Source organism: Corvus kubaryi, unplaced genomic scaffold (genome assembly GCF_017639235.1).
Source record: "Corvus kubaryi isolate FWS band 111438036 unplaced genomic scaffold, C.kubaryi_AGA036_p1.0 37387, whole genome shotgun sequence".
Lineage (NCBI taxonomy): Eukaryota > Metazoa > Chordata > Aves > Passeriformes > Corvidae > Corvus > Corvus kubaryi.
Genome location: NW_024581129.1, coordinates 8,048,636 through 8,076,262, shown reverse-complemented (window position 1 = coordinate 8,076,262; position 27,627 = coordinate 8,048,636). Strand labels below are relative to the sequence as shown.

General features: G+C 53.6%; 2 protein-coding genes across 5 annotated transcripts in view; both read left to right on the top strand.

Annotated features, from left to right (window-relative positions):
• SCNN1G (sodium channel epithelial 1 subunit gamma) overlaps positions 1–3,566 on the top strand; it is an 11,237-nt gene extending 7,671 nt beyond the window's left edge. For both annotated transcript variants that reach the window (XM_042037432.1, XM_042037430.1), the window contains 5 exons: positions 484–562; positions 643–700; positions 1,057–1,118; positions 1,314–1,389; positions 1,788–3,566. In XM_042037432.1, coding sequence (XP_041893366.1) covers positions 484–562; positions 643–700; positions 1,057–1,118; positions 1,314–1,389; positions 1,788–2,177 — 665 coding nt within the window. In that variant the 3' untranslated portion in view covers positions 2,178–3,566. The remainder of the gene's footprint in view (positions 1–483; positions 563–642; positions 701–1,056; positions 1,119–1,313; positions 1,390–1,787) is intronic.
• Positions 3,567–11,086: 7,520 nt separating this feature from the next.
• SCNN1B (sodium channel epithelial 1 subunit beta) lies at positions 11,087–25,568 on the top strand. Of its 3 annotated transcripts, XM_042037525.1 has the most exons (15): positions 11,087–11,152; positions 13,365–13,571; positions 14,284–14,379; positions 15,671–15,989; positions 17,106–17,487; positions 18,176–18,369; positions 19,187–19,290; positions 19,732–19,895; positions 20,337–20,444; positions 22,169–22,286; positions 22,841–22,916; positions 23,102–23,159; positions 23,618–23,679; positions 24,061–24,136; positions 24,467–25,568. In XM_042037525.1, the coding sequence occupies exons 4-15, from the start codon at positions 15,679–15,681 to the stop codon at positions 24,830–24,832; spliced, it is 2,019 nt and encodes a 672-aa protein (XP_041893459.1). In that variant the 5' UTR covers positions 11,087–11,152; positions 13,365–13,571; positions 14,284–14,379; positions 15,671–15,678; the 3' UTR covers positions 24,833–25,568. The 3 variants fall into 3 exon arrangements, with proteins under 3 accessions (XP_041893459.1, XP_041893460.1, XP_041893461.1); XM_042037526.1 differs by lacking the exon at positions 14,284–14,379; XM_042037527.1 differs by lacking the exons at positions 24,061–24,136; positions 24,467–25,568 and adding an exon at positions 23,756–24,033.
• The last annotated feature ends 2,059 nt before the right edge of the window (positions 25,569–27,627 follow it).

The following is a 27,627-nucleotide window of genomic DNA, read 5'->3' as shown; positions in this document are numbered from 1 at the left end:
CCCCTGTACCCAGCACCCCCAGTGTCCCTGTCACACAGGCCCCTGTACCCAGCACCCCCAGTGTTCCTGTCACACAGCCCCCTGTACCCAGCACCCCCAGTGTTCCTGTCACAGCTGCTGCACCCCCAGCATGCTGGGATGAGGCAAATCTGCCCTAACCCACTTAAGCCCCCACACCCAGAGCCAAAAGTGCTTCCCTTGCTCACACTGACTGGTTTGTGAAACTTGCCCTGATGGCTTGTCACCTGTGCCCACCACAGAACAGTCGAGTGGAGGGCTTGACCAGGTGTGGCAGTTTTCATGCCTATATCAAGTGACAGCCACTTCTCAAGAGTCTTTTGCAATCTTTATAGGGTAAATCTTTTTATCCCCACCATGTAGGCGATGGCCACAAAGGCCACCTACACCCCAGATGCCCCACTGCAGCCCAGGTAGCAGGTTTTCTTTCTGGCTTCTCACACACATCCTGCTCCTCCCCTGCAGTGTACTGCTACTACAGACTGCATGAAAAGTTCGTGAAGGAGCAGCTGGGCTGCCAGCAGATCTGCAAAGACGCCTGCAGGTGAGTCCTTGCCACAACGAGAGGTAAAGTGTGCGTGGGAGTCGGAGCTCACAAGTGACATCCTGCCTCTCTCTCTGCAGCTTCAAGGAGTGGGCGCTCACCACCAGCATTGCCCAGTGGCCATCCACCGTGTCAGAGGTCAGTCCCCAATTGCACTCCACCAGAACAGCAGCCTAGCACAAGGCACTGAGTAACCCCAGAGGTTCAGCACAAAAGCAGGAGGCCCTGGGGTAGTCAGTGGTGTTCAGTGATGCTGCTCCCAGAGACCGGTCTGTAGTTTCCAGCTCAGGGCTTCCCCTCCAGGAGTTCATCATTAAACTGAAATTTGTTTTGGGAGATCCCCTTAGGATCAGCTGGCCTGTCACACACTCAGTTCTGGTACCCATACTAGCCCAAGGAGGTGTGGAGCATGAGTCCCTTCCCAAGGATCTCTGCACAAGTACCTGCAGCTAGAGTAGCATTTTCTGTCTCTCATTTCTCTCTCATTTCTCCAGGACTGGATGCTCAGAGTTCTCTCTTGGGACAAAGGGCAAAAACTCAACAAGAAGCTGAACAAGTAAGTCCCCCTGTGTGTTCCTGCCCTGCACCTTCAGCTCTGATACGATCTCAGCAGCCCTAATGATGGCAATTGGGGAAAAAGCTCCCTTGGAGCAGCCCAGCCCTACTGGTCCAACTGGTTATTTGCATAGTTTTTCAGTATGTTTCATGTTATTGTTTTACTAAACCCTCTGCATGCGTCCTGCTTCCCCAGGACAGACCTTGCCAACCTCATGGTGTTTTACAAGGACCTGAACGAGAGATTCATTTCAGAGAATCCTGCCAACACGGTGAGTGAGCATGCTGGTCCCTGCTCAACCCCGGGCGATGCAGCGCTTCCTCCCACACAGGCTGGAAGTTTTCACCTGCCCAGGGGAGCAATCCCACATGGGCAGGAAGCTGATCTCAGATATGCACCTCTGGGCTGGTCCTGCCCTTTCCAGCCCTTATCTGGGGTCACGTCTCTGCCTGTCCAGCCCCGAGCTCCATGCAGGGGCAGCCTGCAGGCTGCCCGCAGCAAGCTCAGCTCCAAGCAGAGCCGGAGAGAACAACAGCAGAGATAGGCCCACTGCATTTGGGAGTGCTCAGCAAGCCCTGGGTGCCCTGGCTCAGTCTCCCTACCTGCTGTAACAGCACCATAGACACGTGCCCATTCCAGACCATAACCTTGTGCGCTCTGCTCTTCCAGCTTGTCATTCTTCTGTCCAACTTTGGGGGCCAGCTGGGCCTCTGGATGAGCTGCTCAGTCGTCTGTGTCATCGAGATCGTTGAGGTCTTCTTCATCGACTCGCTCTCCATCGTCATGCGGCGCCAGTGGCAAAAGGCAAAGAAGTGGTGGAACGACCGCAAGCGGGGCAGCTCGGGGAAGGCTCCGCAGGCCAGCGACGTGGAGAGGCAGGGCCACGACAACCCCGTGTGCATCGACGAGGACCTGCCCACCTTCACCACTGCCCTGCGCCTGCCACTGCCCCAGGACAGCCCCCTGCCCAGGACTCCCCCCCCCAATTACAGCACTTTGCGCCTTGAGACTGCCTTCACAGAGCAGCTGCCTGACACGCTGGAGCTCGGCCAGCACTGACACTTGTCCCCCACCCACCCATGTGCCCAAAGAGGTGGGTGCTGGACCCACATGTCCAGGGGTGAAAGGCACAGATCCAGACAAGCACTGAAGGGCTGTCAGGTCAGACCCTTACTCAGGGATTGAACTGGCAGTCAAAGCTGCCCTGAGCAAAGCTCAGACACAAAAGTCAAGGGCTCAGAGACATTAGGAGCTTCAAGCAACATCAATTCTCGAGTTAATGATGGCAGGAGATGGCTGGAGCAGGATGTGGTACTAAGCTGGGATGTCTCACCAGGCAAAGGCACGCATTAGCCACCAGCTGCACACACCCCATTGCATGTGGGCAGGAATTGCTCCACAGCAGCAGATTGATGCCACATTGAGCATTAACACTAATTACTCTCTGCTGTGTGGCTGGACTTGCGGGGGAGAAAACCCAGGCTGTCAGGAATCTAGCATGGCATTTGTAGGAAGGGCATGACAGAGGCTTGGGTAAAGCACAAAAGAGCATAAAGGGAAAGCTCTCACTTGAATTTTCATTAGAAACCTGATTCCAGTGGTGGCCTGAGGAGGTCGTTCTTGTGAGATGAAAAACCAGGACAACCAGAAATGTGCTTCTAGAGCAAGTTACTACACAGCTGGGGTAGGAAAGCCCAAGTCATCCCCAAAGAATCATCTGAAAGGGCATGAAATCCAATTTGGAGCACAGTAATGAAGTGCATCCTCTGCAAGCTTGTTCCATTGCACATCAGTCAGCCAGCCCTTAAACATAACTTCCAAGGAGCTTGTTAAATGACTTCCCAGAACCCTCACAGAGAGCTGGGTGGCTGCCCTTCTCCTGCTCACCCCCAGGCAAAGACTTCCTCCTGTAGCCACCCAGTTCCCCACTTGCCTGCCCTGGAGCTGGCAAGGCCTGGAGGATGTCTCACCCCACCTGTACCTCATCCAGCTTGCCCCCAACCTCTCCAATCCACAGAGCAGTGTCAGCATCCACATTTTACCTCCTGTGTGCTTCCACTGCCCTGACCCCCACCATGGGCCAAGGGCTGCTGCCTGTGCCCACAGAGCCGTGAGTGCTCGTGGGGGCACCCGGCCGTGCCCTTCCCTGGGCTCCCTGTCCTGCACCCAGCTCCCTCCTGCTGCAGCCCGTTCTCTGCTGCCTTCAACACCCGGTGTAGATGATGAGCAGAGCCCACTCCACACCAGCTGGTGTGGTCTATAGAGCCAGAGAGATTCAGAGCATGTGAGGGGTGTCTGAGTAGAAGACTCCTTTCCTTTCTCTATGAGCTTATTTTATATAGAACAGCAAGAATCCAGGAAGGTTCTTTAATGTGCAATAAAACATATTTTAACTGAATTATTTAAATAGATGATAAACTGAAAAAATAAAGATATATTTTTGAGTAACTGCTTTGCCCTTTTTCATTTTTAAATCAACTCTATATGAGTTAGTTCCCTGCAGGTATCCTGAGAGCTGAGGGAACTTGTCCCTGCCTGCCCAGGGGCTGTGGGTTCTCAGCAGGGCCAAGCCCCCCCAGCCAGGTGCCCCAAGCCCCTCAGCAGAGATGGAGCAGGGGTGTGCTGTGGGACTGAGCTCAGGGGCAGGCAGGAGGAACATGGGGTGCAAGCAGAAACACAGTGAACAGACCTTTCAGAAAGTAATGTTAACCAGCAAGGGACCAAAACCACTGGAACTTCAGGAGTCCCCCAGACAGCTGCACACCTGAGCGGTCCCTTGGAGGCCACAGGAAAAGTGAGAACCACATCTGGCTCAGCCCCTGCTCCAGCAGTGAGAGAGGTGCTCTGGACCAGCCACGGCTCATCCCCATCACCTCTAACAGTGTCAACACTCATCATGACAATCCTGCCCCATGGACAGCAGTGGCAGAACAGACCACCCCAGGGAGCCCCACCTCCCCTCAGTCTTACAGCTGTCCCCACTACAGCAGGGGCAGGAGTAACAGCAAAGTCCAGAACTAAGGAGCACCTCACCACAAACCCCTTCCTTGCCAGCTTGGTGGTGCTGGCACAGGAGCTGGTTTGGCTCCACTACACCTGACTGAGGACCTACCTTCCAACACAGAGGGGTCAGATGACTCCAGCTCCCACAGGGAACATACTGGAGGGCTCACCTCCCCGGGAAAGCAAGCAAACATCACAAAGTGGTCATGCCACAGTTCTTCCACTCCACATCTGTACCCATGTGTGCAGCAGCACCTAAGAGACCACAGCTCTCCACAGGGTTTGCTCACAGCTGCCACAGGCAGTGCTAAGGAGAGGCTGCCCAAGCTCAGTTTAGTGCTGGTACAGCTCCTTCCACACTGCTGAGCTCCCCACTAGGTTTCCTACTCCCCTCAGGATGCTCAAACACCTCTACCCACCTACTACAGCCCTCAGAGTGGGTTAAATCAACGAGCACTAATCATGGAAACAGCCCCCTGACAGGAGGGAACCCCCCACACCTGGCTCCATGGCCAGGGAAGGTACTGGCAGCTGGCACAGATTGGGATGGGTGAGGGGTTTATGTTTCTAAAGCCTCTCCAGAGCAAAACAAAACCTTGGAAAATAAACAGAGTGGGGCCAACCTTGTGCAAAAGCAGACTTTATACCAAGAACGGCAGTTCCAATAAGGGGAATATCCTTTGATGGAGAACAAGGCTGCTGACCTGTAGCGGACCACAGCAGCAGGAATGTCATGGCTCTCCCACTGAAAACCCAGGATATGTGTCCTGACAGGTGCTTTTTTGGGAGAACACTTGCTTTAAATTCTTTGGAAAAGCACAGGTGCTCCACAGGTGCTGTTTGCAGTTACTCTCGGGGCAGGTGCAGCACCTTTTCTCCGTGTATGAATAATCCTCAGAAGGCAGAGAACCACGGAGCTACAGAAATGCTTTACTTCATTGTGAGTTAAACACTGAACTGTGCTGAACTCCTGAGTCACCTCAAACACAGAAAACCACTGGGGACAGTCTGAGAATCAGGACTGGCACATGCTAAACATCATAAACCCAAAGTGTCTGAGAAACTCAGCTCGGAGTTTATGGGAACAACAGGCTGTAAAATCATGGTTCAGCAACATTGCCTCTTCCACCACTGTGGCTCCAGGGTCAGGTGGGAAGTCCACTCTCCTGTCATGGGACGGTGTTCCCAGGAGCCCGTGGCAAGTGGTGGGAGCCCAGCCAGCCCTGGTCAGGCAGCCCCTCACCCACCAGCAGCCCCCCACTCACAGCAGTCCTCGCTTGCCTCCCAGCCCCGGGATACAGCTGCAGCCACAGTGCTCAGCTCTTGGGCAGGGATGACAATGACCCCAGACCCACAGACCCACAGCTTCAGCTTCATGGCACCCCACAGTTGCAGGGAGCAGCTGCAGTACCCGAAAACACAGTGAAGGTGCAGGCAGCATCGCAGGCACGGTACTGCCTTGGCAAGGGACAGGCTGGGGAGAGGTGTTGAAACAAACCTGAGGCAGCAGGTGCTGGTGACTCAGGGGAAAGGCTGCCGGCACACCGGGACCGGCCCTTCGAGGAGAGGAGGCACAGCAGGAGAATCTCGCTCTGCTCCTCTGCAGCTCCCGAAGCAGCCACTGCCAGAGGGGAGAAAGCCGGAGGTGATGGAGGAGCTGTGGGGGAAAGTGGCTGAAGAGGAGGAAAATCCAGCTGCACAGAGATTTTCTGGACGGCAGAAACCTGCCGGCGTGGGGGTGTCAGCCTGGAGGGGTGACCCCAGCCTCCCTCAGAGTGGAAGGAAGGGGCAGCTGCCCAAAGCTGCTCCCAGTAGATGCAGCCAGGCAGCACCGACAGGGTTAAAAACTGCCCAGGCCCCTTCCAGAGAGGTGACATCCAGTGGTCCACAAACAGGTTTGGGAGTTAAATGCCTCATTAATGTAAATGGGGCTGGGCTGGGGAAAGGCATCTCCAGCACATGCCTATGGAAAATCCGTCCAGGCCCTGAGCCTCTTGTGCTCAAGCCCAGCTCTGGGGAGACCAAACACAACTGGACAGTGTGGACGGTTCAGTTTTACCCCTTCCCCTTCAGGACAGGGTGAGCCGGCACTGGAATTGAGCAGCCCCGGAGCAGTTCCTCACACCAGACAGCTGGTCTGAGCCATCCCCACCAGCCTGGCCCGTGCTCAGCACTTTGGAAGCATTTTCCAGCAGCTGGAGCATCCCCCGCCAAGGCCAAGCTGTGGCAGGGGAGCCGTGGCAGCACCGAAGCAGTTGCAGGCAGCGTGAGTCACAGTCTGACCCACAGTTGCCTGCACAGTGACGTGCCGTGACACGGCCCCAGCACTAATCCCGATGCCGGCGTCTCCCTGCGAACAGGACGGGCCGGGACATGCGGAGCCCTCGCCAGCTGCCCACACTGCCACTGGCACACGCTGCAACAGCGCTGGGCACGGCACACACTGGAATGAGACTGAGTGAGACCGGTGCCCAAGGTGATGAGGGGGAACAGAAACCCCAGGCCAGCCTGGGCATTCCCATCCAAGACACTGGACTGAAACCTGCTGTGCCACTCCAGCTGTGGGCAGCGCTGGGCCCGGCTTTCACTCATCCCACTTAGCTGTCCATTGCTCTCCAGAGCAGTGTGGACTCAGGATGACCTGGCCCTGGGGAACTGGGGTTGGCGGTGAAGGCACTGGGGGCAGTGGTGGTGAAGGGCAGGGGCTCCTCCTGTCCTTGTCCCTGCGGCCACACTGCACCAGGGCTCTCCCCTTCGGCCCCGGCACAGACAGCTATGGGATCAGGATGCTGACCTGCAACCGTACCTGCTCCCTGGCCTGGTTGTAACACAGCCTGAGGTGTCAACCGGGAAACACACCTGGCCCCAGGGCTGTGGACATAGTGTTCCTGCCTCTCTGTCCTCTGGAATCTTCACCCAAGCCTTGGCACTTTCCTGTAACACTGCCTTGTCCCTCCCAGTCTTACACTTCTACCTCAGTTTCCCTTCCAGAAGGAGCTGAGTGGGAGCTGTACCCTGTCGGGACCTGAGCCCCCCTCACTGTTGGGCATGCAGGTGGGCTGCCAGCCCTGCATAGCTCTCCATGTGATGCCCCCAGGACCATGGTGGCACTGAGACCCTGGCAGCCTTGCCATTGACAGTGTTCCCAAAGCAGTGAGATACGAAGTACAGGAGAGGACACTCTGTGGGGCCGAGTGAGAAAAACCCAACCCCAACCCGTAAACCTGGGCAGCCCAGCTCCATCCAGCACCAGGTATGGGGTATGGGATACAGGGTCACATCTCTCTTCCACTCATGTGCTTTGTCTAAATGCGTTTCTATGGATTAAAACATGTGTTCCCTATATTTATTCACCTGCAGCAGAGCACACTGCAGTCCTGGCAGGATGTGATCACCCAGAACACAGCGGAGGTGGGAGCCGGCTGGAGCCAGGGTGAATCACCCTGTTGTCACAACGCCTCTCACTCCAGTACCTTCCTTCTGGGTTTTAAGACCTTCTCACCCAAGTTTACATAACGAGTCCTGAACGGTACAAGCTGTTCCCCTGGGTACACACAGGTAATCACTCCTGGTCTTGTTATAAATCAGTTCTGGTCTTGTTATAAAATGTCATCAGTCTCAAAATAGTTCACATTTGCCCCAGAACATGGGAGAGGACCATAAAACACCAGCCCAGGGCACTTTTGCATTGCTGCATCCTGCTGGAGCCACATTGGCACTCTCTGGCCTGCCCCAGGGCATCTGGGGGGCATCCCGGGGACTGGACTCCACCTGAGCTGCCACATCCCAGGATGCTGGAGTCACAGCAGGCGGGATATTTTTTCCCGTAAACTTCTACAGTGGAAAAGGCAGATGAGTGCAACTAATTCTCTGTGGCAATTAGTTACAGAGCTGGTCAGGGGAAATCCCACCAGTGACAAACCATCACAGTGCTGCACTGAGAACCTGCCCAGTGTCATCCACAGGTGAACCGGGACTCAGTGCCCAATGTCACCATGCTGAGGCTGAGGAATGGACCCCAGTGGAGTTTGCCCCATCCCTCCCTCCCTGTAGCCACAGCTTGGCTGGCAGAGCCACAAACACGGCGGTGCCACAGCCCAGCACCCGGCTCTGTCATGGAGCAACCCCTCACCGTGGCCACCGGCTGCGCCAGGCAGAGCAGGAGCCGGCCGCGGGGCCCCGTCCCTCCCCTCTTCTGTGGCTTGTAAAACAAAGCCAGTCTGGGTTTTACTGCCTGATCTTTGTAACGCAAATACAGGCCAGTTAACAGGTTTTACACAGCGGCTCCCGGCACAGGGTGGTTGAGATGCTCGCTGTCATTTCACTGGGATTTTACTGGTCACAACTAATGACTCGATTTCATTTAGTGACAGCGTGTCCCTGGAAGTGCACACGACAAACCTGGCAGTTACCGCACTGGGTAAGCCTGTGCCGACTGCACCAGCGTTGGGTGGGTGACAGTGACAGGGACCGATGGGGACTGGTGGGAACTGACAGGAACAAGCACCTCTGCTCTTCTTCATCTGTACATCCAGACCTAACAGCATCCAGCAAAATTCCTACTGCCTTTGTACCCACTGCAGCCACAGCCTCCATCAAAACATTTGCCTTCCATCAGACAAATTTAGGAGCAGTTGATATTTTTGAAACACAGTGGATCAGGAAGATAGAGTCACTTTCAGGGCTGATTTTCCCCATGGATCTGGTGTCCCAGCTGTATTTAGCAGCTGTCAGCAGTGCATCATGCCAGCACAACACACTGCTGGGAACACAATGCCTGCAATGCAGGGGAGCTTCCTGTGGTGTTTCAGCTGTATTTTCAGCAGGAGGTTTTTGCTTATGGAATAAACTTTCTCATAAACAAGTGAGAGATGATGGAAAGCCAAGCCAACTCAAGGTCATCTGGCTTTGCTGGCTGTGCATCTGATGTTCCGAACCCTGGAACAAACGCCACCCACTCTATTTCCAGTGCTAGAGCTGCCAGAGCTGGCAACAGACATTGTTCTCTGGGAAAGCAGTGGCGATAGGAGGGCAATTACTGTGACAGGACAGAGGAACCCGGTAGGTCCTGGTCCATCAAACCTGTTCATTCCAGACTCCCTTGGAGATACTTCTCAAACACAGTCCCACATTCCACCCCTGACATAATGACATGAGGTGCACTTGTGCCAGTTAAAAATAAAAATCCTTTTTGTTCCCAAATGACAAAACACGGGGACATTTGGGAAAGTCTGACCAAGTCCTGATTGAACAAGAATCTGCCATTACCTCTCCTAGCAAGAGGCAATCACTCCCATGTACAATGCTCTGCTCTCAGCAGTGATTTATGGTTCCAAGGAGGGTTGTACATGTTCACTGTTCTGTTGTGAGAGCTGACGTCTCCCACATCGCTCAAGATGCTCAAGATTTTACCTCCAAACGTGTTTGTTCAGCAGTGCTGGGCTGAGGGATCCCAGCCCATGGCACACATTGGGCTGACCCTGGGCTAGGAGAATACAGAAAATGGGGGGGCATGTCTCTCCATCCCCCCTGAGGGATTAATTATGGGATCAACAGGAGTCAGCGTGCAAGACACATAATATTGAGATTAAGTCATGAAATCCCAAAGCACATGCTAATCACAGTGAAAATCACCGACAGCTGGGCTGGGAGGGCCCCGGCCCGTCTGAGTTGCTGCCTCCCAGCCCTGAAGGAAACAGAAAAGCTGCTTTCCCATTTAGTTCCACTGTCATTTTATGGAAACAGTGCTCATTTCTCCTGGAAAGATCGTCAAGTTCCAGATCAGTCCACGGGTGCCACTGAGGCAGAGCTCTGCCCCTTCTTTTTGAACATCAGCATCTTGTCTAGTCCACACTTGACAGGTGCAGGGTGTTCAAACTCCGGCTAGGAGTGTGTCCAGCAGCAGGCAGGGGAGCAAACAGCTGCGAAGAGTGGCTTCTTATGGGAGAAAAACCAATTAACATAGAATCAAAGAATCATTCAGGTCGGAAAAGCCCTCCAAGATCATAAAGTCCAACCATTTCCCCAGCACTGCCAAGGCCACCACTAACCCATGTCCCCAGGTGCCACATCCACATGGCTTTTAAATCCCTCCAGGGATGGTGATTCCACTACTATCCTAGGCAGCCTTTGCCAAGGTTGTAAGTTCTTATACTTCTTTTAAAATAGAAGAAAGATTATAGGATCTTTCTAAAACAGCTTATAAAACTGTTTCAGAATACTAATGCACCTCACCTGCATTTATTTCACCCATATCAAAAGGCTGGCACCAGGGACAGTTGGCACCAGGGAAGGTACAGCAGCAAGGTGATGTCCTGGCACCTGCGGCATCTCAAACCAGCCTAAGAAACACACTGTGACCTGCTGCAGGGCAACAACCACCAGGCCTGAGAGCCCCTTCCAGTGCCTAATGGAGCTCCAGGAGAGCTGGAGAGAGAATTGCACAAGGACCTGGGGTGACAGGGCAAGGGGGAATGGCTTCCCACTGCCAGAGGGCAGGGTCAGATACGGTCACTTCCCCGTGAGGGTGGGGAGGCCCTTGCACAGGGTGCCCACAGAAGCTGTGGCTGCTCCATCCCTGGCAGTGTCCAAGGCCAGGCTGGACAGGGCTTGGAGCCACCTGGGATAGTGGAAGGTGTCCCTGCTCAGGGCAGGGGGTTAGAACTGGATGAGCTTTAAGGTCCTTTCCAGCCCAAGCCATGCCAGGATTCTATGTTCCTAAGGTTCCTTCCAAACCAAATAATTCTGTAAGTCTGTGATCCTGTGAGGTTTGTGCTACTGATCCCACGTTGTGTCAGATGCTCTTGACGTGACGGGAGTAGGAGCAGCAGAATCAGGTGCCATTCCTTGGGATGCGTTAGGAGAAAAACAAAGTAACATTTCAAGGACCCAGCACCAACCTGGGAGCGACTCCAGCCAGCAGGAGGGCGGGTTTAGCCGTCCCGTCGGGGCGGGACGGGGCGGGACAGGGGAGGTGGCGGGGCCGGTCCCGGTCTCAGCGGGGAGCGCTGCCGGAGCCACACGGGCGGCAGGTACGGGGGGACCGGGAGGGCGGGGGGGATCGGGAGAGAGTGTGCGGGGTCGATGCTGGCCGGTCCCTTCGGCCCCGAGACGCTGCGGAGGGATGCCCGCGGGCATCTCTCAGCGCCCTCGGGCATCCCTCGGCGGCGTCTCGGGGCCGAAGGGACCGGCTCGACGGGGCTGGTCACAGTGTCTTTTACACTGATACAGACCTGAAGTCACCCGATCTCTGCCTGGTTTTGCAGCAGCGGGGCAGGTTTTCATGCTGAGCAGGTATTTGGGATGTACCCGGCGTGCAGCCAGGGGTAGTCATTCGGATTTAACCTGTATTTACACAGGGGCTTCCTTTAATCTCACTGATAAAAGAGAATGGGAGCAAACCGCAGCTTTATGGAATAGTTCAGTGCTTGGTTTGGTATTGGAAATGTGCCATCTCCCCCAGGATGGTGTCTCCCAATGAGGCAGAGTATGCTCGCAGCATCCCAGGGGCGTGGAATTGCTGGAGTTGGGGGTTTGCTCCTCTTACTATCCAGGATTCCCGTCATTCCTTGCCCAAGTAGCAGTTAACTCTCGGTAATGTGACCTTATTGGCACGTGAGGAGCACGGCTTGTGATTGTCCTACAAGAGAGGGACATCTCGGGAACCATGGAATCATGGATTGCCTTGAGTTGGAAGGGACCTTCAAGTTCATCTCATTCTGCCCCTGCCATGGGCAGGGACACCTTCCACTGTCCCAGGCTGCCCCAAGCCCTGTCCAACCCGACCTTGGGCACTGCCAGGGATCCAGGGGCAGCCACAGCTTCTCTGGGCACCCTGTGCCAGGGCCTGCCCACCCTCGCAGGGAGCAATTCCTTCCCATTATCCCATCCATCCCTGCCCTCTGGCAATGGGAAGCCATTCCCTGTGTCCTGTCCCTCCATCCCTCGTCCCCAGTCCCTCTCCAGCTCTCCTGGAGCTGCGTTAGGCACAGGCAGGGGCTCTAAGGTCTCTCTGGAGCCTTCTCTTCTCCAGGATGAACAGCCTCAGCTCTCCCAGCCTGGCTCCAGAGCAGAGGGGACCTCAGGGTTAGGCAGGGAAGTGGGGAGTGACACAGAGCACAGAGTCAGGCAAGCGCTATCTAAGCTCCCAGACTGTAAATACTCCTGGAGTGCTGCACCCCTGCCTGCTGGAGTTGGAGACCTGGAGGCGCCTGTGTGGATTGGAGCCGTGGGCGTTGGAGCTGGCACTGTGTGCCCTGGCCACTCTCCCTGCACACCAGCAGCAACACAGAGCATCTGCTGGGAGCCCTGACCCCACCTTGCGACAGGCTTTCATTGCTCACTGACATGTTGCTGCTCCACTTTTCAAACTGCCAACCTGTAAACTTGTGAGGTAATAAAAGAAATAACTCTAATTTGCAAAAATACCACTAGAGAGTATAGATGTCTCGTCTAGGAAAACGAGGCCTTTCCCTCAGGGTTCCGGGGAGATGGCAAATGAGCAGCTGCTCATCAAAGAGGAGTGACTGATGTGTCCCAGTAGAGAAAGTGCTGAGCACTCCCAGTGTCACCAGGCTGGTAGCGTCAGGGTGGTTTTGCAGCCCATGTCCCACCCTGGATCTTCCAGGAGTGGGCCAAGTTTTGCTCATGACTTTATTTCCTTCAAGTGGCAGTTGCCCTACGAAAATCCCAGAGGAGATTCGACAGAGTCAACACATTCATTTCGTAATGTGGGAGTCTGATGTCACTGCGAGGTGGAGGAGTTTCACCCAGGGTGATGCTGGGATGAGGCAGGGCTGGACTCAGCTGCTGGGGACAGGGAGGACATGTCCACAGCACAGAGAAACCCCACTGGAACCAGGAGCAGGTTTCTCTTAGGATGGCTTTGGTCATCACAGGGATGCACGTGCTGCCAGGAGAGGGGCCATGGCACCCTGGGCACCACAGGGTCTCGTGTCCCTGGGGTCAGCTCCACACAGTTCAGACGCTCCAGCTGTGACCAGAGCAGCCCAGAGCAGGGCACAGATGTAAAGCAGTGCTGGCTCCTGGAGCCACCTACAAAGGATTCAGGGCTGCATGTCTATCAAGGGGGTGGCACCTCCAGTGCCCCCAGCCCTGCTCGGCTCCTGCTCCATCACTGCTCCGCTTCCTCACTCTGGAGGGGCTTTGGGAAGGGGGCACAGTTGTCTGTGCACTGATGGAGAGTGGGTGTTTACATCCCTCACTTATCACTTCTCTGCTCAGGTGAAGCCCGCTGATGGGGCAGAGCAAGACCCACTCCAGGCTGGCACCAAACCTGGCACCAACCCTGCCCTGAGCAGCTCTGGCCCCCAAGCACTGAGTGCTGTGCCAGGGAAGAGCCCCCATAACAGGGGCCTGGACAGCTCACCCAGGGCAGCTTCCAGCTGCCAGCAAGGAAGAAGCCTGTTTAGAAACATTCTGGAAATAAAGGTAAGAAGAAAACTGTTAAAATGAGAATATACGTTGCAAAAAAGTCATCCAGGTATAGTCAAATGCAGCTTTTGCCTCATGCCATTTCTATTATCCCATATGAAAAGAAATAATTTCTCCCAGCACTGGCAGGTTGATGAGTGACCCACAGAGACCTGTGCACAAGTGGGGTGTCCCTGTGGCAGGAGCCAGCGGTCGGTGACAGCAGGGACAGCCTAGGGTACGCAGCCAGCCAGCACCAGCCAGGCAGGATCCTGCCCCGCACTGGGCAGGGGGTTGAAATTTCAATCTAATCTAAATCTTTTATTGGATTTCTTAAAAGGCAGAAAATACTTCCTCATCTGTCTCACTGGGCTCCCCAGATTTAAATGAGCTCTGAGGATTCAGTTCTGTTAAGCCAAAGCTGAGCCCTTGGGAAGGGGCTGAGCTCCCACCGTGGGGCTGGGGCAGGATGGCCCTCATGTCCTCCCACAACTGTGGGCAGTTCAGCAGAGGCTGAGGTCATTCCTCCCATTCTCCTTGTATCTCTGCCCAAAACCCAGCCAGGGTCTGGTGCAATGTCAGCTCCTTCCATGAGTGAACCACCCCCAGGCAACAGCAGGAGGAACCTCTGTGGCACAAGGTCATGAAGGATGAGATGATGATATTGGGAGTGCAGGGGGTCCAAGTCCCAGGACACGACTTCCTTGGAGAACAAAATCTTTTTCTATAGGAGTAGAGCCTGCCTTCGGATCTTAGAGGAAGCAGCTGGGGTTTGTTCTTTCCAAAGTCCTCTCCCAGAGAGGATCACCTACGTCTAACATCACAGGTAATAGTCATGCAGTGAAAACCATCATCTCTTTTTGTGTCGTGGAGCGAGACTCCAAAATCTGTTGGGTTTATACTGTTACCAAACTCTCTGTGTGCTACTCAAGAGAACTTGCAGATCTGGCCAGAAGATCAAGGAATCAGTATCACCTTTTTATTTTTGTATAAGAAAAGTATGAAGAACCCACCTGCTTCTACTCCCCAGGGCCGTGCACACCTTTACTGCCTTCTTTGCTCACCTCCAAGTAATGCTGTGTCACTCTCATTCCTGCCCTGCTGAGTGCTGCTCCTTAGTGGGTTATTGCTGCATTATTCCGGCACTCTTCCTCCCAGGATGGGGCCTATTCCCAGCATTAATCTTTAACTCTGCTCTCCTGCAGCTTAAATCTGAAAAATGTTCTGAGTGGCTGCTTCAGGTTCTTTTCGAAATCCTGCCTCGGGATGTTCAGATTTAGTAACACAGATTCTAACCTTAAAATAGCAGCACAAAATGTTCTATTTACTCACAAAATGAATGCCAAGTATGCAGCATCCCTCAGCAGAGCAGGGGAGTGGGGGGGCCGTACTGATAATATCTGACAGACAAAGGAATTTGGTGGAAAAAAACCAATCTGTTGTCCTTCCTCCAGCGGGCAGCAAATCCCTGGACAGCATTCCTGGTCCTGGGAAAGGTGCTACTGCTTCCAGCTCCCCTTCTCCTGTCCCTCTGAAAGCTGGATGTTCTCTAATACTTCTTAGCTCTAAGAAAGATTGTCTTAGGCTCCATGTGAGGTTGAACCCTGAGCGCTGTGAGCCTGAGCTCTACCCAAGCCAGCTCCTGCATGTACTGCTTGGTCCATCTAGTGTTGGCTGAGGCTGGGACGGCATTCCAGCTGTACCAGTGTGCACACAGCATTCCCAGTCCCTGAGCAGCACCTGCTCAGGCACTGCCACACTGCAGGGCCCGTAGCCGTGCTTGGGAGACACCAGGCACAGCCGCGTCCTGCAGGTCCCGGTCGCTCAGCTCTGGTGGGGCCAGAAAAAACCCCAAAATGTGACCAAAGCACTCACCGCCTTTGCAACTGCCAATCCCAAACTTCTCCTGTGTCCTCCCAGGAGGCTGGGTGACATGTTGCTGCCATGGCATGACCCTGCATAACGTCTGTGCTGAGTTTTTCCTGGGTTGTAAACCACAGCCATGCCATCGCAGTGACTGTTCCACTCCTGCTGTGCTGACAGTACAGGTGCACCTGGTATGGCACAGCCCGTGCTCCTCCTCAGAGCTGGTTTGATGTCTTTTCTCCTGCTCACAGGCAGCAGCATGAACCTGAAGAAGTACCTGGTCCGGGCGCTGCATCGCCTGCAGAAGGGCCCTGGTTACACCTACAAGGAGCTGCTGGTCTGGTACTGCGACAACACCAACACCCACGGCCCCAAGCGCATCATCAAGGAGGGTCCAAAGAAGAAATTAATCTGGTTCTTCCTAACGTTGCTCTTTGCGTCCCTGGTGTTCTGGCAGTGGGGGATCCTCATCAACACCTACCTCTCCTACAATGTCACCTCATCTCTCTCCATTGGCTTTAAGACCATGAAGTTCCCTGCAGTCACCGTCTGCAACGCCAACCCTTTCAAGTAAGTTCTTCTCCCAGTTTCCCCATCTGTGCTCTAACCCCTCAGAAAGATTGCCAGAGTGAGGTACTGAGGGCCCGTTCCTGTCTCAGACATCGTGTTAGGAGCATCAGTGGACTCACCAAGTAGTACTAAAAACTAAATAAAGAACAGTATGAAGGTGAATGGCTCAGGGCTGGAGGAGGGCTCATCTGCCTGCAAGTTCTCCTGGGCTTTGTGGAATCCCAGAACAGTTTGGGTTGGGAAGGGACCTTCCAGTTCATCTCATTTCACCCCCTGCCATGGTCAGGGACACTTTTCACTATCCCAGGTTGACTCCAAGCCTCATCCAACCTGGCCTTGGACACTTCCAGGGATGGGGCAGCCACAGCTTCTCTGGGCACCCTGTGCCAGGGCCTCCCCACCCTCACAGGGAAGAGTTTCTTCCTAACACAGTTTCTGCACCATATCAGTCAATCTAAGGAAGGTTTTTGCCTTCCTGCAAACTTTCCTCAGCTCATAAAAAAGCCAAATTCAGCTCACCTTTCTCAGCCAGAATGAGTCTTTCCATCTTTCTCCACAATTCTTTCCCTTACCCTTCCTCGCTGTGAACATTCTTCTCAATGCTCACACTCCAGTCACTAAGATCTGGTTCCACAGTCCTGTCTGCCAGGAACCACAGAGATAGAACTGAAGTGTGATTTCAAAGGAGTCACTGATTTTCATTAGAGTTGCTTTAAATTTATAGTTGCTTTAAATTCGTATCTGTGCGATAGTGTAGCCCAAGGCAAGACGCTCTCAGCCAACACAATTGCTTAGGGGTAGTTTTTCCTCCACTTGCTAGAGATGTTTTGTGTAAACTGTAGTGAATTACTGAACTAGAACCAATGTGGCCCCATGCTGGCACGTTCACCCCTGCAGCACTCGCTGTTTATCCTCCCACTGCCCTTCTGCCCAGCTGCAGCCTGCTGGGACGCCAGTGTCTGAGCTGGCCGTGCTGTGCATGGAAACTCCTGTTGTCCTCCAGAAAATCCTAGGCAGCAGTCTGAGGTCCCCAGGAAGGTCCAAGCCAGTGGCAGGTGAGCTGCCAGGTATCCCCAGCACCATGACACTGCCTGGTCACAGCTCCCTGTCCCTCAGGTACTCAGAGGTGAAGCACCTGCTGAAAGAGCTGGACAGGCTCATTGAGGCGGCGCTGGAGAGGATCCTGCAGCCCACGCCAGGGAACGGCAGCGAGAATGTGTCCCCGCCACTCGACTTGGAGCTCTGGAACCAGATCCCCCTGGTCCTCATTGACGAGCACGACAAAGACAATCCCATCATCCTGGACATCTTTGAGACCAACCAGACTGCTGGGGGCAATGAAACTGCCATGGGCAAGGAAACCAGTGTGAGCAATGACACTGCTTGGAGCTACCAGAGCTCTGTGGATAACAAAACCACAGGCAATGAAACCACTGCTCCACCCACCCCAGCCAACACGACGTCGGAAGAGAAAAAGTACAAGCTGGCAGTGAAGCTGGTGAGAGGGGTCCCGCAGTGGCAGCGGGCAGGGATGAGGGATGAGTGCCTTGGCAAGGATGCAGCGGGGAGATCTCTGTCTCTTCCCCACTTCCCCACTGCCCATGGCCACTCTGCCTTGGGGCTCTGGTCTGGCTGTGCCCAGCCCCAGGCCCTGCTGCAGGCTGAGCCCAGGGCAGAGCCAGGGCAGGGGTGTTCCATGCAGGCTCCCAGACACGTTCACCCCTTCCTTAGGTCAGGCTCCCAAAATGCCAGGGAGAGGCTGTGGCTGCCCCCATCCCTTTCCTGCTGCAGTCCACAGTGCAGAGGCACATGGTGTTCTTGCAACCCCTCATCCCTGCTCCCATGGAGGCTCCAAGGACCCTGCATGAGCAGACCTCAAAAGTTGGGGCAACTCCAGCCTTAAAGAATTGGCCCAAAAGTGTCATTTTCTGTTAGCTTGTGGAGGTCACCCTGGGGCTGATGTATAACCTGCCCAGCTGGGAAATGTCCCTGGGGAAGGACCCTGTAACACAGTGTGACAGCCAGCTCAATGTGACAGCTGGCTTGTGGCTCTGCCAGGCTGAACCTCTCTGTTCCTGGGAGCTGCAGGCAGGGCTGGCATCCAGACGAGCATGTGGGGAGGGGGGTCACACCACAGCCCCTGCCATCCTCCTGGGGGCTCAGACCTGCCTGCTTTGTGTCCCCAGTGCAGCCATCAGGGCTCTGACAACTGCACGTACAGGAACTTCACCAGCGCGGCGCAGGCAGTGACCGAGTGGTACATCCTGCAATCCACCTCCATCCTCTCCAAGGTCCCGCTGCATGAGAGGATCAGGATGGGCTACCAGGCAGAGGACATGATCCTGGCGTGTCTCTACGGGGCTGAACCCTGCAACTACAAGTAGGTGCACATGAGCTCCCTGCTCCTTTCCGTCCCAGCAGGAATGAACAGCATGCTAATGGCATGGCAGGGCAGGTTCTTTTCTCTTTTTAAGGTATGTATCAGCTAATAATGAGATTGCTGCTGATTCTCAGCTCTAACAACACTTCCCAGAGGTTTTCTGGATGTGATCCTGACTGAAATGCATTATTTTGGAACAGTGCTGGCTGAGTTAGGGTTTTGGATGGGCTGTTTTGCTCATGACATATCAAGAGTAGCAGCACCCAGGATAACCACGTGCTGAGTCAGCAGCAAGACCCCCAGTTACAGCTTCCCTCCCTTTCTGCACAAGGCTCTGAGAAATGCATTTTAGCCAACTTTGTTTCCTATGAATCCCAAGTTCCTATCTCCAGTGTTGAGAAAGGGGAGCACACAGCAGCACCCCAGGGTGTGGGGAGCCCTGTCCTTCTGCAATGTCCCTTCTACAACAAGGGCGACAGAGAACTGCTGTCAAAGCACGAGCTATAATGCCAGCCCAAACCTGTAACCATAGCTCAGGCTGAGCAATTGTTCCTCTCACCTGTGTGACGTGTGTTCCTCTCCATCCCAACTGAGTGCTGTCCCCAGGGCCATGTCCCAGCAGACACCTGTACCTTGCCTTGACTTTTTTTTCAAAAACAGATGGCTTGAAGTGGTATCAGCTGTAGTCCCTGTTCAGCAAATGAAGCAATGGGAGGTGAGCCCCAGCACAGCTGCTGAGCTGGGCCCACCATCTGCTTGATGTCACACCCCTTTAGTCCTCCCGAGAGTCACAGTTTTATGTGTATGATTCTTCCAGGAATTTCACCCAAATCTACCACCCAGACCATGGTAACTGCTACATCTTTAACTGGGGCATGGATGAAGAGGCTTTGAATTCTTCCAACCCTGGGGCCGAGTTTGGTAAGGATCACTCTGTGGTGGAGGAGGGGGCTGGAGGGGCAGACGTGAGGGGTCTGCCTCGTGGTGCCCATTTCTGTGACTCGGGACAGATTTATGATTCCTCTGTCACTGGAGCACTGCACCATGGAACAGAGGCTTTGCAGAAGGGGATGACCCCCAAAAGGAAAATGTGCCACACAGGAAAAAAGTGACTACAGATGTTACACATAGCAGGAGGGCATCCTCTGGATATTTGAAATATCTGAGACAGCACCTGACTAGTCCCAGTTATTGCCATTCTGGGCATTCACCACCAGAAGTGTTCCTGCATAGGTCAGGCTGCCATGGCAGCCAGACCGTGGCTCTTCCCAAGGAGCAGGGAGAAGAAAACAGACTCCCTTTTTTCCCAAAGCCTTACTTTCCAATACTATTCCTGTTTGAGTGTTTTGTCTGGTGTCCCAGGGCTGAAGCTGATTCTGGACATCAGCCAGCAGGACTACATTCCCTACCTGTCCTCTGCCGCTGGGGCCAGGCTCATGCTGCATCAACAGAAGAGCTTCCCCTTCCTCAAGGATCAGGGCATCTACGCCATGGCTGGGACAGAAACCTCCATTGGAGTGCTGGTGGTATGTGTGGCATTCCTCGGGAGCAGATTCTCTGAGAATAATGTTATCTGATGGGACCAAAACCAAGTTTGCTTTAAGTCTTGGCTGAACTGGCTCAAACCAAAGGAGACAAGGTACACACCTGCCAGGGGCTGGAGCAGTTTATGGAGGATTTTATGTAACTGTCCTGGCAAAGTGCTTTATTGAGGCCAGAATTTTTGGCTCAGGCCATGGTTGCCTCTTTCTCCAGCATTTCAGAAGCTGCTTTGCCAACCCCTGAACACCCTCACCTGCATGGATCCACCCAGGGAAGGGGCTGCAGCCTCTTCAGCTCTGTCATCACTGACTTTCATTTTTGGCAAAGCTAGTGGGGAGCACAGGAATTACAGAGCCTCTGGAAAACTGGCACAGGGACCTGTGGAGAAGTGATAACCGCAGTTTGGTGTTTGGGTTTCTTTCCAGGATGAGCTGGAGCGGATGGGTTATCCCTACAGCGACTGCACCATGAACGGCTCCGATGTCCCTGTCAAAAACCTCTACAGCCAATATAACACCTCCTACTCCATACAGGTAAAACACCCTTTTAAATCAAACAAAACTCTTCAGGAAAATCATGCAAGCAGTTAAATCTTTGGCCATCATGCAGGGTACTAGGGAATCATAAAATCATAAAATCCTTATTGTTGGAAAAGACCTTCAAGATCATCAAATCCAAGTATCAACACAGCACCACCACCGTGCTCGCTGATAAACCATGTCCTCAAGTGCCACGTCCACGTGGTTTTTGAACACTTCCAGGGCTGGTGTCTCCACCACTGCCCTGTTCAAATGCTTTACGACCCTTTCCATGACAAGTATTTCCTAGTATCTGATCTAAGCCACACATGGTTCTGTAGGATCGGTCACTGAAGTGCTGGGAAACTTCTGCTGAGACAATGTCTAAGTGACACTTCTCAGGAGCTCATGTTTTGTGTACACAAGTGGTATTTACCCCTGACAGGAGGCGAATACAAAGGAGAGATTCTCCCTCTTAACACTCCTACGATCTTTAACTTTTTTCTCTTTGGGGGGATTAAGTAACTTTTCACCCTGAAAATGCAGCTGGTTTGTACAGGAAGCAAAACAGCCCTTTACTTCTTCATCACTCTGAAAATGGGATGAGAAAGTTGAGTGTTTGTAAACCTTGAATCTGTAGAAAATTAGAGTGCAAACACTAAGCACAGGTTAATTTGTAACAGGCTGTACTAGAGAGAGAAGCAGCTCTTGAGGGTGCGATCCAATAATAAGGGAAACACCCAAACCATTTGGGGTGATTCACAGATGCACCCAGAGATCGGGAGGGCTTTGGGCTGGCAGCGGTTTTATATTTCTACCTTTATATAATATAATAACAACTGGATCACTTTACCCAACTTTTGAAGATGTTTGTATTAGGTTTAAGCAAACACTCGGGAGGATTGCATTATTCCCTAGAAGTGCAAACGCTGACGGAGTTCTGTGTCCACATAACGCCACTTCAGAGCCCTCTCAGCAAAACCAGGCTCTTCCATCACTCCCTGGCTGCTCTGTGCACTCTGTGGACCTTTCCTATCACACAGAAATTCTCTGCTTGTTCTACCCACAACTGTTAAATCTAATTATCTTCTCACAGACTTTGCTATTGCTTTGTGCTGCCTCATGCAGAATCCCACTCCAATCTCAGATGATGAACTTCACGCCTCACCAAGCTAATGGCAGTGCTGCAGCTGGAGCTGCAGCCACAATCCTCCCAGGAAGAGCAGCAGCTGCACAGAGAAGATCATCCATATGTCTGCTCTTTATGTTGAAGGATTTGGAAATTCCTGGTCTTAAAGTGTAAAACCAGCCCTTTGTCAGTGTTGTGTAAAGCCTGGAGAGCACAGCCATGTCTGTGGTGGAACAGAACATTTGTGTTCTCTTTTGGAAGCTTGATATTACTTCTATGAAGCCCTAAAATAATTGAGAAATGAGCAGTTTCTTGTGGGAGTGGCAGTGGGAGCTGAGCTCCCTCCATTTCCCACGAGGTCTCACCCATGGGCAGCTCCTGTGAGTGGCCTTAAAAACTCCAATGCCCAGCAAGGCTGGAAGAGGTTCTGGGCAGGGACAGGCTCTGGCAGCCCCCACTTCCCCTGCACCTTCATCTCTCTGCATCTGCAGCCCCAAAATCTTCTGTTCAGTGCAAAAGGGAGGGAATTCCTGGGAGCCACTGCCATGCCAGCAGTGCGGAGCTGCCCGAGGCCTCAGCCCGAGTCTAAGCATCCCTCTTCCCTCTCCAGGCCTGCCTGCGCTCCTGTTTCCAAAACCACATGGTTGAGATCTGTGGATGTGGGCACTACATGTTCCCTTTACCTGGAGGGGTGAGCTACTGCAATAACGAGGATAACCCGGGCTGGGGTAAGAGCTCGCGGCGGCCTCTGGGGCCAGGCCGGGATGGGAGCGGGGTCTGCCCTGTCCCTGCAGCTCATGCACAGCTGTTCCCTACAGGACGTGGCTACTCGGGCCAGTGCTGGGGAGAAGGGGCCACACCTTGGTCTTGGCTGTGGGCTGGGTGAACCCTTGGGCACCAAAGAGAAAGAACACAGGGTATCACGCCAGGCCTCTGCACCCAAAATTTTGGGTCCCCTAGCAGGGGCAATGGAGGGTCCGGTGCTCCCCTGGGGTGGGACAGCTCTGTGCTGGCAGAGGCCAGGGCTGTGCCAAAAATACCACCCTGGGCAAGCTGGCTCTATAAAAACTGTCTTCAGAAAGTTACAATTTATTTTTAATTTATTATTAAATTGTCTGAGTGTTTTGCCCAAGTTTCTCAAGGAAGGGGAAGTTGAAAGGGAAGACAGCAGATCTATGCGGGAGGGTCATACCTAATATTCATTTTGATAAATGAAACTGATATAACCCAGTAAGTGGGTCCTTATCTAAACAGATACTTTAATTTTGTTTTCACCAAACAGCATATTGCTATTCCTCACTGAGATCCAGCATAAAACAGCGACAGATCTGCATTGACTCCTGTAAAGAAACATGCAAGTGAGTACCTGAGCCTGATCTGGTTGCTGTGGAGGTGTAGAGGAATCCTGCATTTTGACTCCCAGCCATCCTGACCTAAAAGGGCAGCAAACCATGCAGGGCTGGTTTGCTGTGTGAAAACTGAAGTTCCAGAGACTTCAGAGGAAGGGAAATCTCCATACTAATGCTCTCCCTCTTCCCTCCAGTGACACACAGTACAAAATGACCATCTCCATGGCAGACTGGCCATCGGAAGCCTCTGAGGTAACCCTGATTCCTTGGTGTGTAACAGACATTGATGGTTCCCTGTTCCCAGGCACACGGACACTCACTATTGTCAAAGCTGGTGTCCAGGTCAAAGCACCTTTGCTAAAGTCCATGTTTTCCACACACAAACCAGCAGCAGCACCAGGGCATGAGGCAGGAGGAGGGACCCCTCCACAGTGGCTCCTCCCTCCTGGGGTTCCGTCTGAGTGTCACTGTCAGCCCAAGGCTGAGTCCACCTTCCACACCCCAAAAGGGCAGGGGGGCTTCCCACAGGACAGGGAAGGAGCACCCACTGGCCCTGCTGAGGCAGAGCTGCCCTGCTCAGGTCCACAGCATCCCCCTCCACCTGCACACGGGGCCAGGGCTGCCTGGGATGGGGCATGGCATCCGCAGGCTCGTGCTCTTTGGGAGCACAGGATGCCTCTACTCTTTCTGAACAGATTTTGTTTTCCTAGGACTGGATTTTCCATATTCTGTCTTATGAAAGGGATATGTCAACAAATGTGACTCTGGACAGGTGAGTGAAAGGAACAACCACTTTATCTCCTCTGCTGAGCCTGTTAACATCAGCCTGACACGAGCCTTGGCACCAGGCCAGCGCAAGCGTGCGCAAATGTGCAGGGAGGACGAGGTTTGCGGCGGCTTCGCCTGGGATGTACAGAAAGCAGATCCAACAGGCACTTCATGCATGTCCTCTGCTCTCCAGAGCTGCAAACTGGGTCAGGCAAACTCAAACATGCAGTTAAGTAAAATCAGCATTAAGGACAGTTCCCACTTCATTATATTTATCACTTCATACTCACATCTTGGTGTCTCTCCATCCCGTGGTCAGGCTGGAGCAAAGGTGCAGGACATCGACAGCCCAGCTCCTCACTGAGGTGGGTTTTGTTCTTTACAGGAATGGTATCATCAAGCTGAACATTTACTTCCAGGAGTACAACTACCGCACCATCTCGGAGTCAGCTGCCACTACGGTGAGTGCCCATCCCAGCCTGTCTGGCAGGGCAGGCACAGGAGCCAGTCAGCTGGGAGGGGGGGACAGTCTGTCACATCTCTAGAGGCTGCTGTTTCGAACATTTGCTGTAATGAAGCCACCTCTGCCTACTGGCTCGCAGCCCTCAGTTCCTTCCCCCACTCCATGTCCCAGCCCTGCAGGCCAGCACTGGCACAGGAGGGGACCCAGTGGGCAAGTCCCAGGTGCAGGGGCATCACCCACGTCAGCACTGGCACAGGGGATGATGGATCAGGGTGGGGCACATCTGAGGGGCTCCACTTCCTCAGCTCACTCCGCTCTCCTCCTGCAGATCGTGTGGCTGCTGTCGAGCCTGGGAGGCCAGTTTGGGTTCTGGATGGGAGGCTCAGTGCTGTGCCTCATTGAGTTTGGGGAGATCATCATCGACTCGCTGTGGATCACCATCATCAACGTGATCGGCTGGTGCAAAGGCCTGAAGCAGAGGCGGGCACAGGCGCGGTACCCAGATGCTCCCCCAACGGTGTCAGAGCTGGTGGAGGCTCACACCAACCTGGGCTTCCAGCACGAGGCCACGGGGGCTCTGCCCAGGGACGAGGCGCTGCCCCCCGAGCCTGGCACCCCCCCACCCAACTATGACTCTCTGCGTGTGCAGCCCCTCGACGTCCTCGGTCCCGACAGCGACGCGGAGACCGAGTGAGCAGAGTGCCCTGTCAGCTCCTGCCGGCCACCGCTGTGCTGTGTGGCACTTGCTGGGCAACCATCTGTCAAAATTAGTAGGGAATTAAAAGCCCAAGCTGTCCTCTCCTATGACTGATTGCTGGGAGGGAGCTCTGCCTAATAAACCCTGCAATAAACCTCACAGAGTCAGGCTTTGGCTTTAGTGTGTAGAGCTTGTGTATATCAGTATTGCTGTAAAATCATGTCACCATGTCTCGTTACCAGGTGGGTGGGAAGCAATTCCCAGTGAGCAGAGCAAGGTGGTGGCAGGGAGAGGATAGGATATTCTGACAGTGGATGCAAGGTCATGGCCTGGTAGACCACAGAACCCTAGAAGAGTTTGTGTTGGAAGGGACCTTAAAGACTCTCATTCTATCCCCTTCTCCAGCACTCTTGGCTGCAGAGATGGGGCACAGCATGTGCTGCAGCTGTGCCATACCATGGATCAGAGCCTTGCGATGGGACCAAAGCTACTTCTGACCTCTGAGGCTGCAGAATTTCCATTCCCAAACTACAATGGAAACAGCAAACACTGAACTCTCCCTTCACAGAGCCCCTGTGTGCCCTGTTGTGCTGCTGACCAGGGTTTGTACCACTCATGGTGCAGGTGGTGTTGGTGTGTGCCAAGGCTAAGACTCCACAGAGACTCGGGGGTGGGAGGAAGCACCAGCCTGTTTAACTATCATTCTTGCAATAATAAAAAAATTGATTTAAAAGTTGTCTTTATCTTCCCTGCTGGCAGTGGGGGCAGTCCAGTGCTGCCAAGAGGTTGATGGCAGTGGCTTGCAAGGAGAACATGCTGTGCTCACCCTGGCATGAGGGCAGCTGGGGCCTTTGGGGATCTGTGTGGGGCTGAGCTGAGTGGGGCAGTGCATGCACCTGGCCCCAGCCAGCTCTGGCCCCCAGAAGCTTTCGCAGGAGCCCATCACAACCCACCAGGACTGGCCTTAGTGAAGTACTTTTGCAAAAGTTCAAGAGGAAGCACAGTCGTGTGGTTAAATCACATACCCAGGAACACGATGTTCTGGGCACGGCGCCCAGTGCAGGGCAGCCGTGGAGAGGGGAGTCCAGGATCCTTCTGCATGGGAAGCTGCCCGAGCACAGGGTGCTCTGGTGCAGAACTGTTGGGCAGAGCGTACCCAGGGTCCCTCCAGCCCCTCAGCAGTGGTGGAAATTGTGGATCCAGTTGCTGATGACCACCAGCAGCAGGACAGAAGAACTGGGGGACAATCTGACAGCTGAGGTGCCACCAGCATGGCTGATTCTGCCCCGCACAAGGGAATTCTGTGTTCAAAATTCACTGAATCAAGATTCAGGGAGCACCTCCTTAACACGTTCACACTCTGCCCCAGCCCTTTCTCCCTCAGCTGGTCCTTGTTTGAAGGGAGAAGGATGAACAGTCCCCAAACACACAGCTCTGTACAGAACCACCTCATCCAGGTACAGCCTGAGCTCAGCGAGCACCTAAACCCACCTGAGTGGCAGCAAAGACACTTGCAGAGACAGAGGAAACCAGCTCTTACAAGCTGTCCTAGACTTCTCCTGTCTCCTCACTTGCTGTCTCCCTAAAGGAACATTTCCCTCTCTGAGCACCACAAACCCACAAGCACAGCCCCCTTTTCCACAGGAGAGCTCTTGTAAAGTGATGGCACTTGATCCCATGTTACAGCTGAGTGGGAAACAAGGACCTGACACCCTCCCTTCCTGAATCAATGCTCAGTGTATGCAGTGTCACCCTTGGCAAAGGCCTCCAAAGGATTCAACAGTGAAAAAACGGAACACACACAGCACATTGCTTAAATGATGAGGAATGTTGAGAGCAAGAACCTGGGCATCTCCCCTCACATTCTCACCAATAGACACCACCTCCCTGGGATGGGCAGCAGGTCCCAGGCTGCTCCCCCTGTCCTCATGCCTTCAACCTCAGCTGGGTGCCTGCCCAGGCCAACAGCAGCAAACAAGGAACAGCCCCAAAACCCTCCCCAGCAGCGTCGGGGCAGAGGAAGGGTGGGAGAGGCACGGCTGGTGAGATTCACCCTCCTTACACCAGGAGTGAAGGGAACAGAGTGTTCTCTGCAGGACAGGGACAGCTCACCATTCCAGTCACAGCTGGCTTATGGAACTCATAAAAGTGGGAAGTGTCTCAGGTGCTTGGCTCCAGCTCTGTCCCAGCCAGGGTCTCCCCAGCCGGAGCCACAGCAGACCCAAGCCCAGCTGAGCAGAGGTTTCCTGCTGCAGCAGCAGTGCAGGTGCTGGAGACTTAGCTGGCCTTCCAACTTAGGGACCTCCCTGTATTCCACCCCATTGTCTCTCAGGAGAGCACACTAAGGCTAGACCAGTTGTTTCACAGAAATCTATATAACAAATGGTAATAAATTCTACAAGAAAGCACCACTTTCCTTAAATGCCTTACAAACTTCATGGCTTTCAGCAGAATAGTGAAATTGCACCAGGAACAACCTACAGAGCTGGTTTTATTCTCAGGGTTGAGCTCGATCAAGCCTCAACTGCCAACTGAAGGGACCCTTCTTGACTGTATTTATGACAGCCCTGAACAGTGGCCATTGCCTAAAGGCCACCCCCTCTGTCGGGGCTACCCCATCATCTCACATACAGTAGATTAAATTTTCTGAAAAAGCTGCCACAAAGCATGAACTCTACAGCACCTGGCACAACATTTCCAGCACTCCTCAGGGTCATCCAGAGAGTTTTTGGTAAATTTGGCTGTCAGATATCTTTCCTTATTTCTAAAGATGGAAAAATGGAACAAGCTTC

Coding starts and splice junctions, on each gene's coding strand:
- SCNN1B (XM_042037526.1), top strand. CDS start 15,679: ATGAACCTGAAGAAGTACCTGGTCCGGGCGCTGCATCGCCTGCAGAAG. Junction 20,445..22,168: donor ACACCTCCTACTCCATACAG/GTAAAACACCCT, acceptor TTCCCTCTCCAG/GCCTGCCTGCGCTCCTGTTT. Junction 22,917..23,101: donor TCCTGTAAAGAAACATGCAA/GTGAGTACCTGA, acceptor TCTTCCCTCCAG/TGACACACAGTACAAAATGA.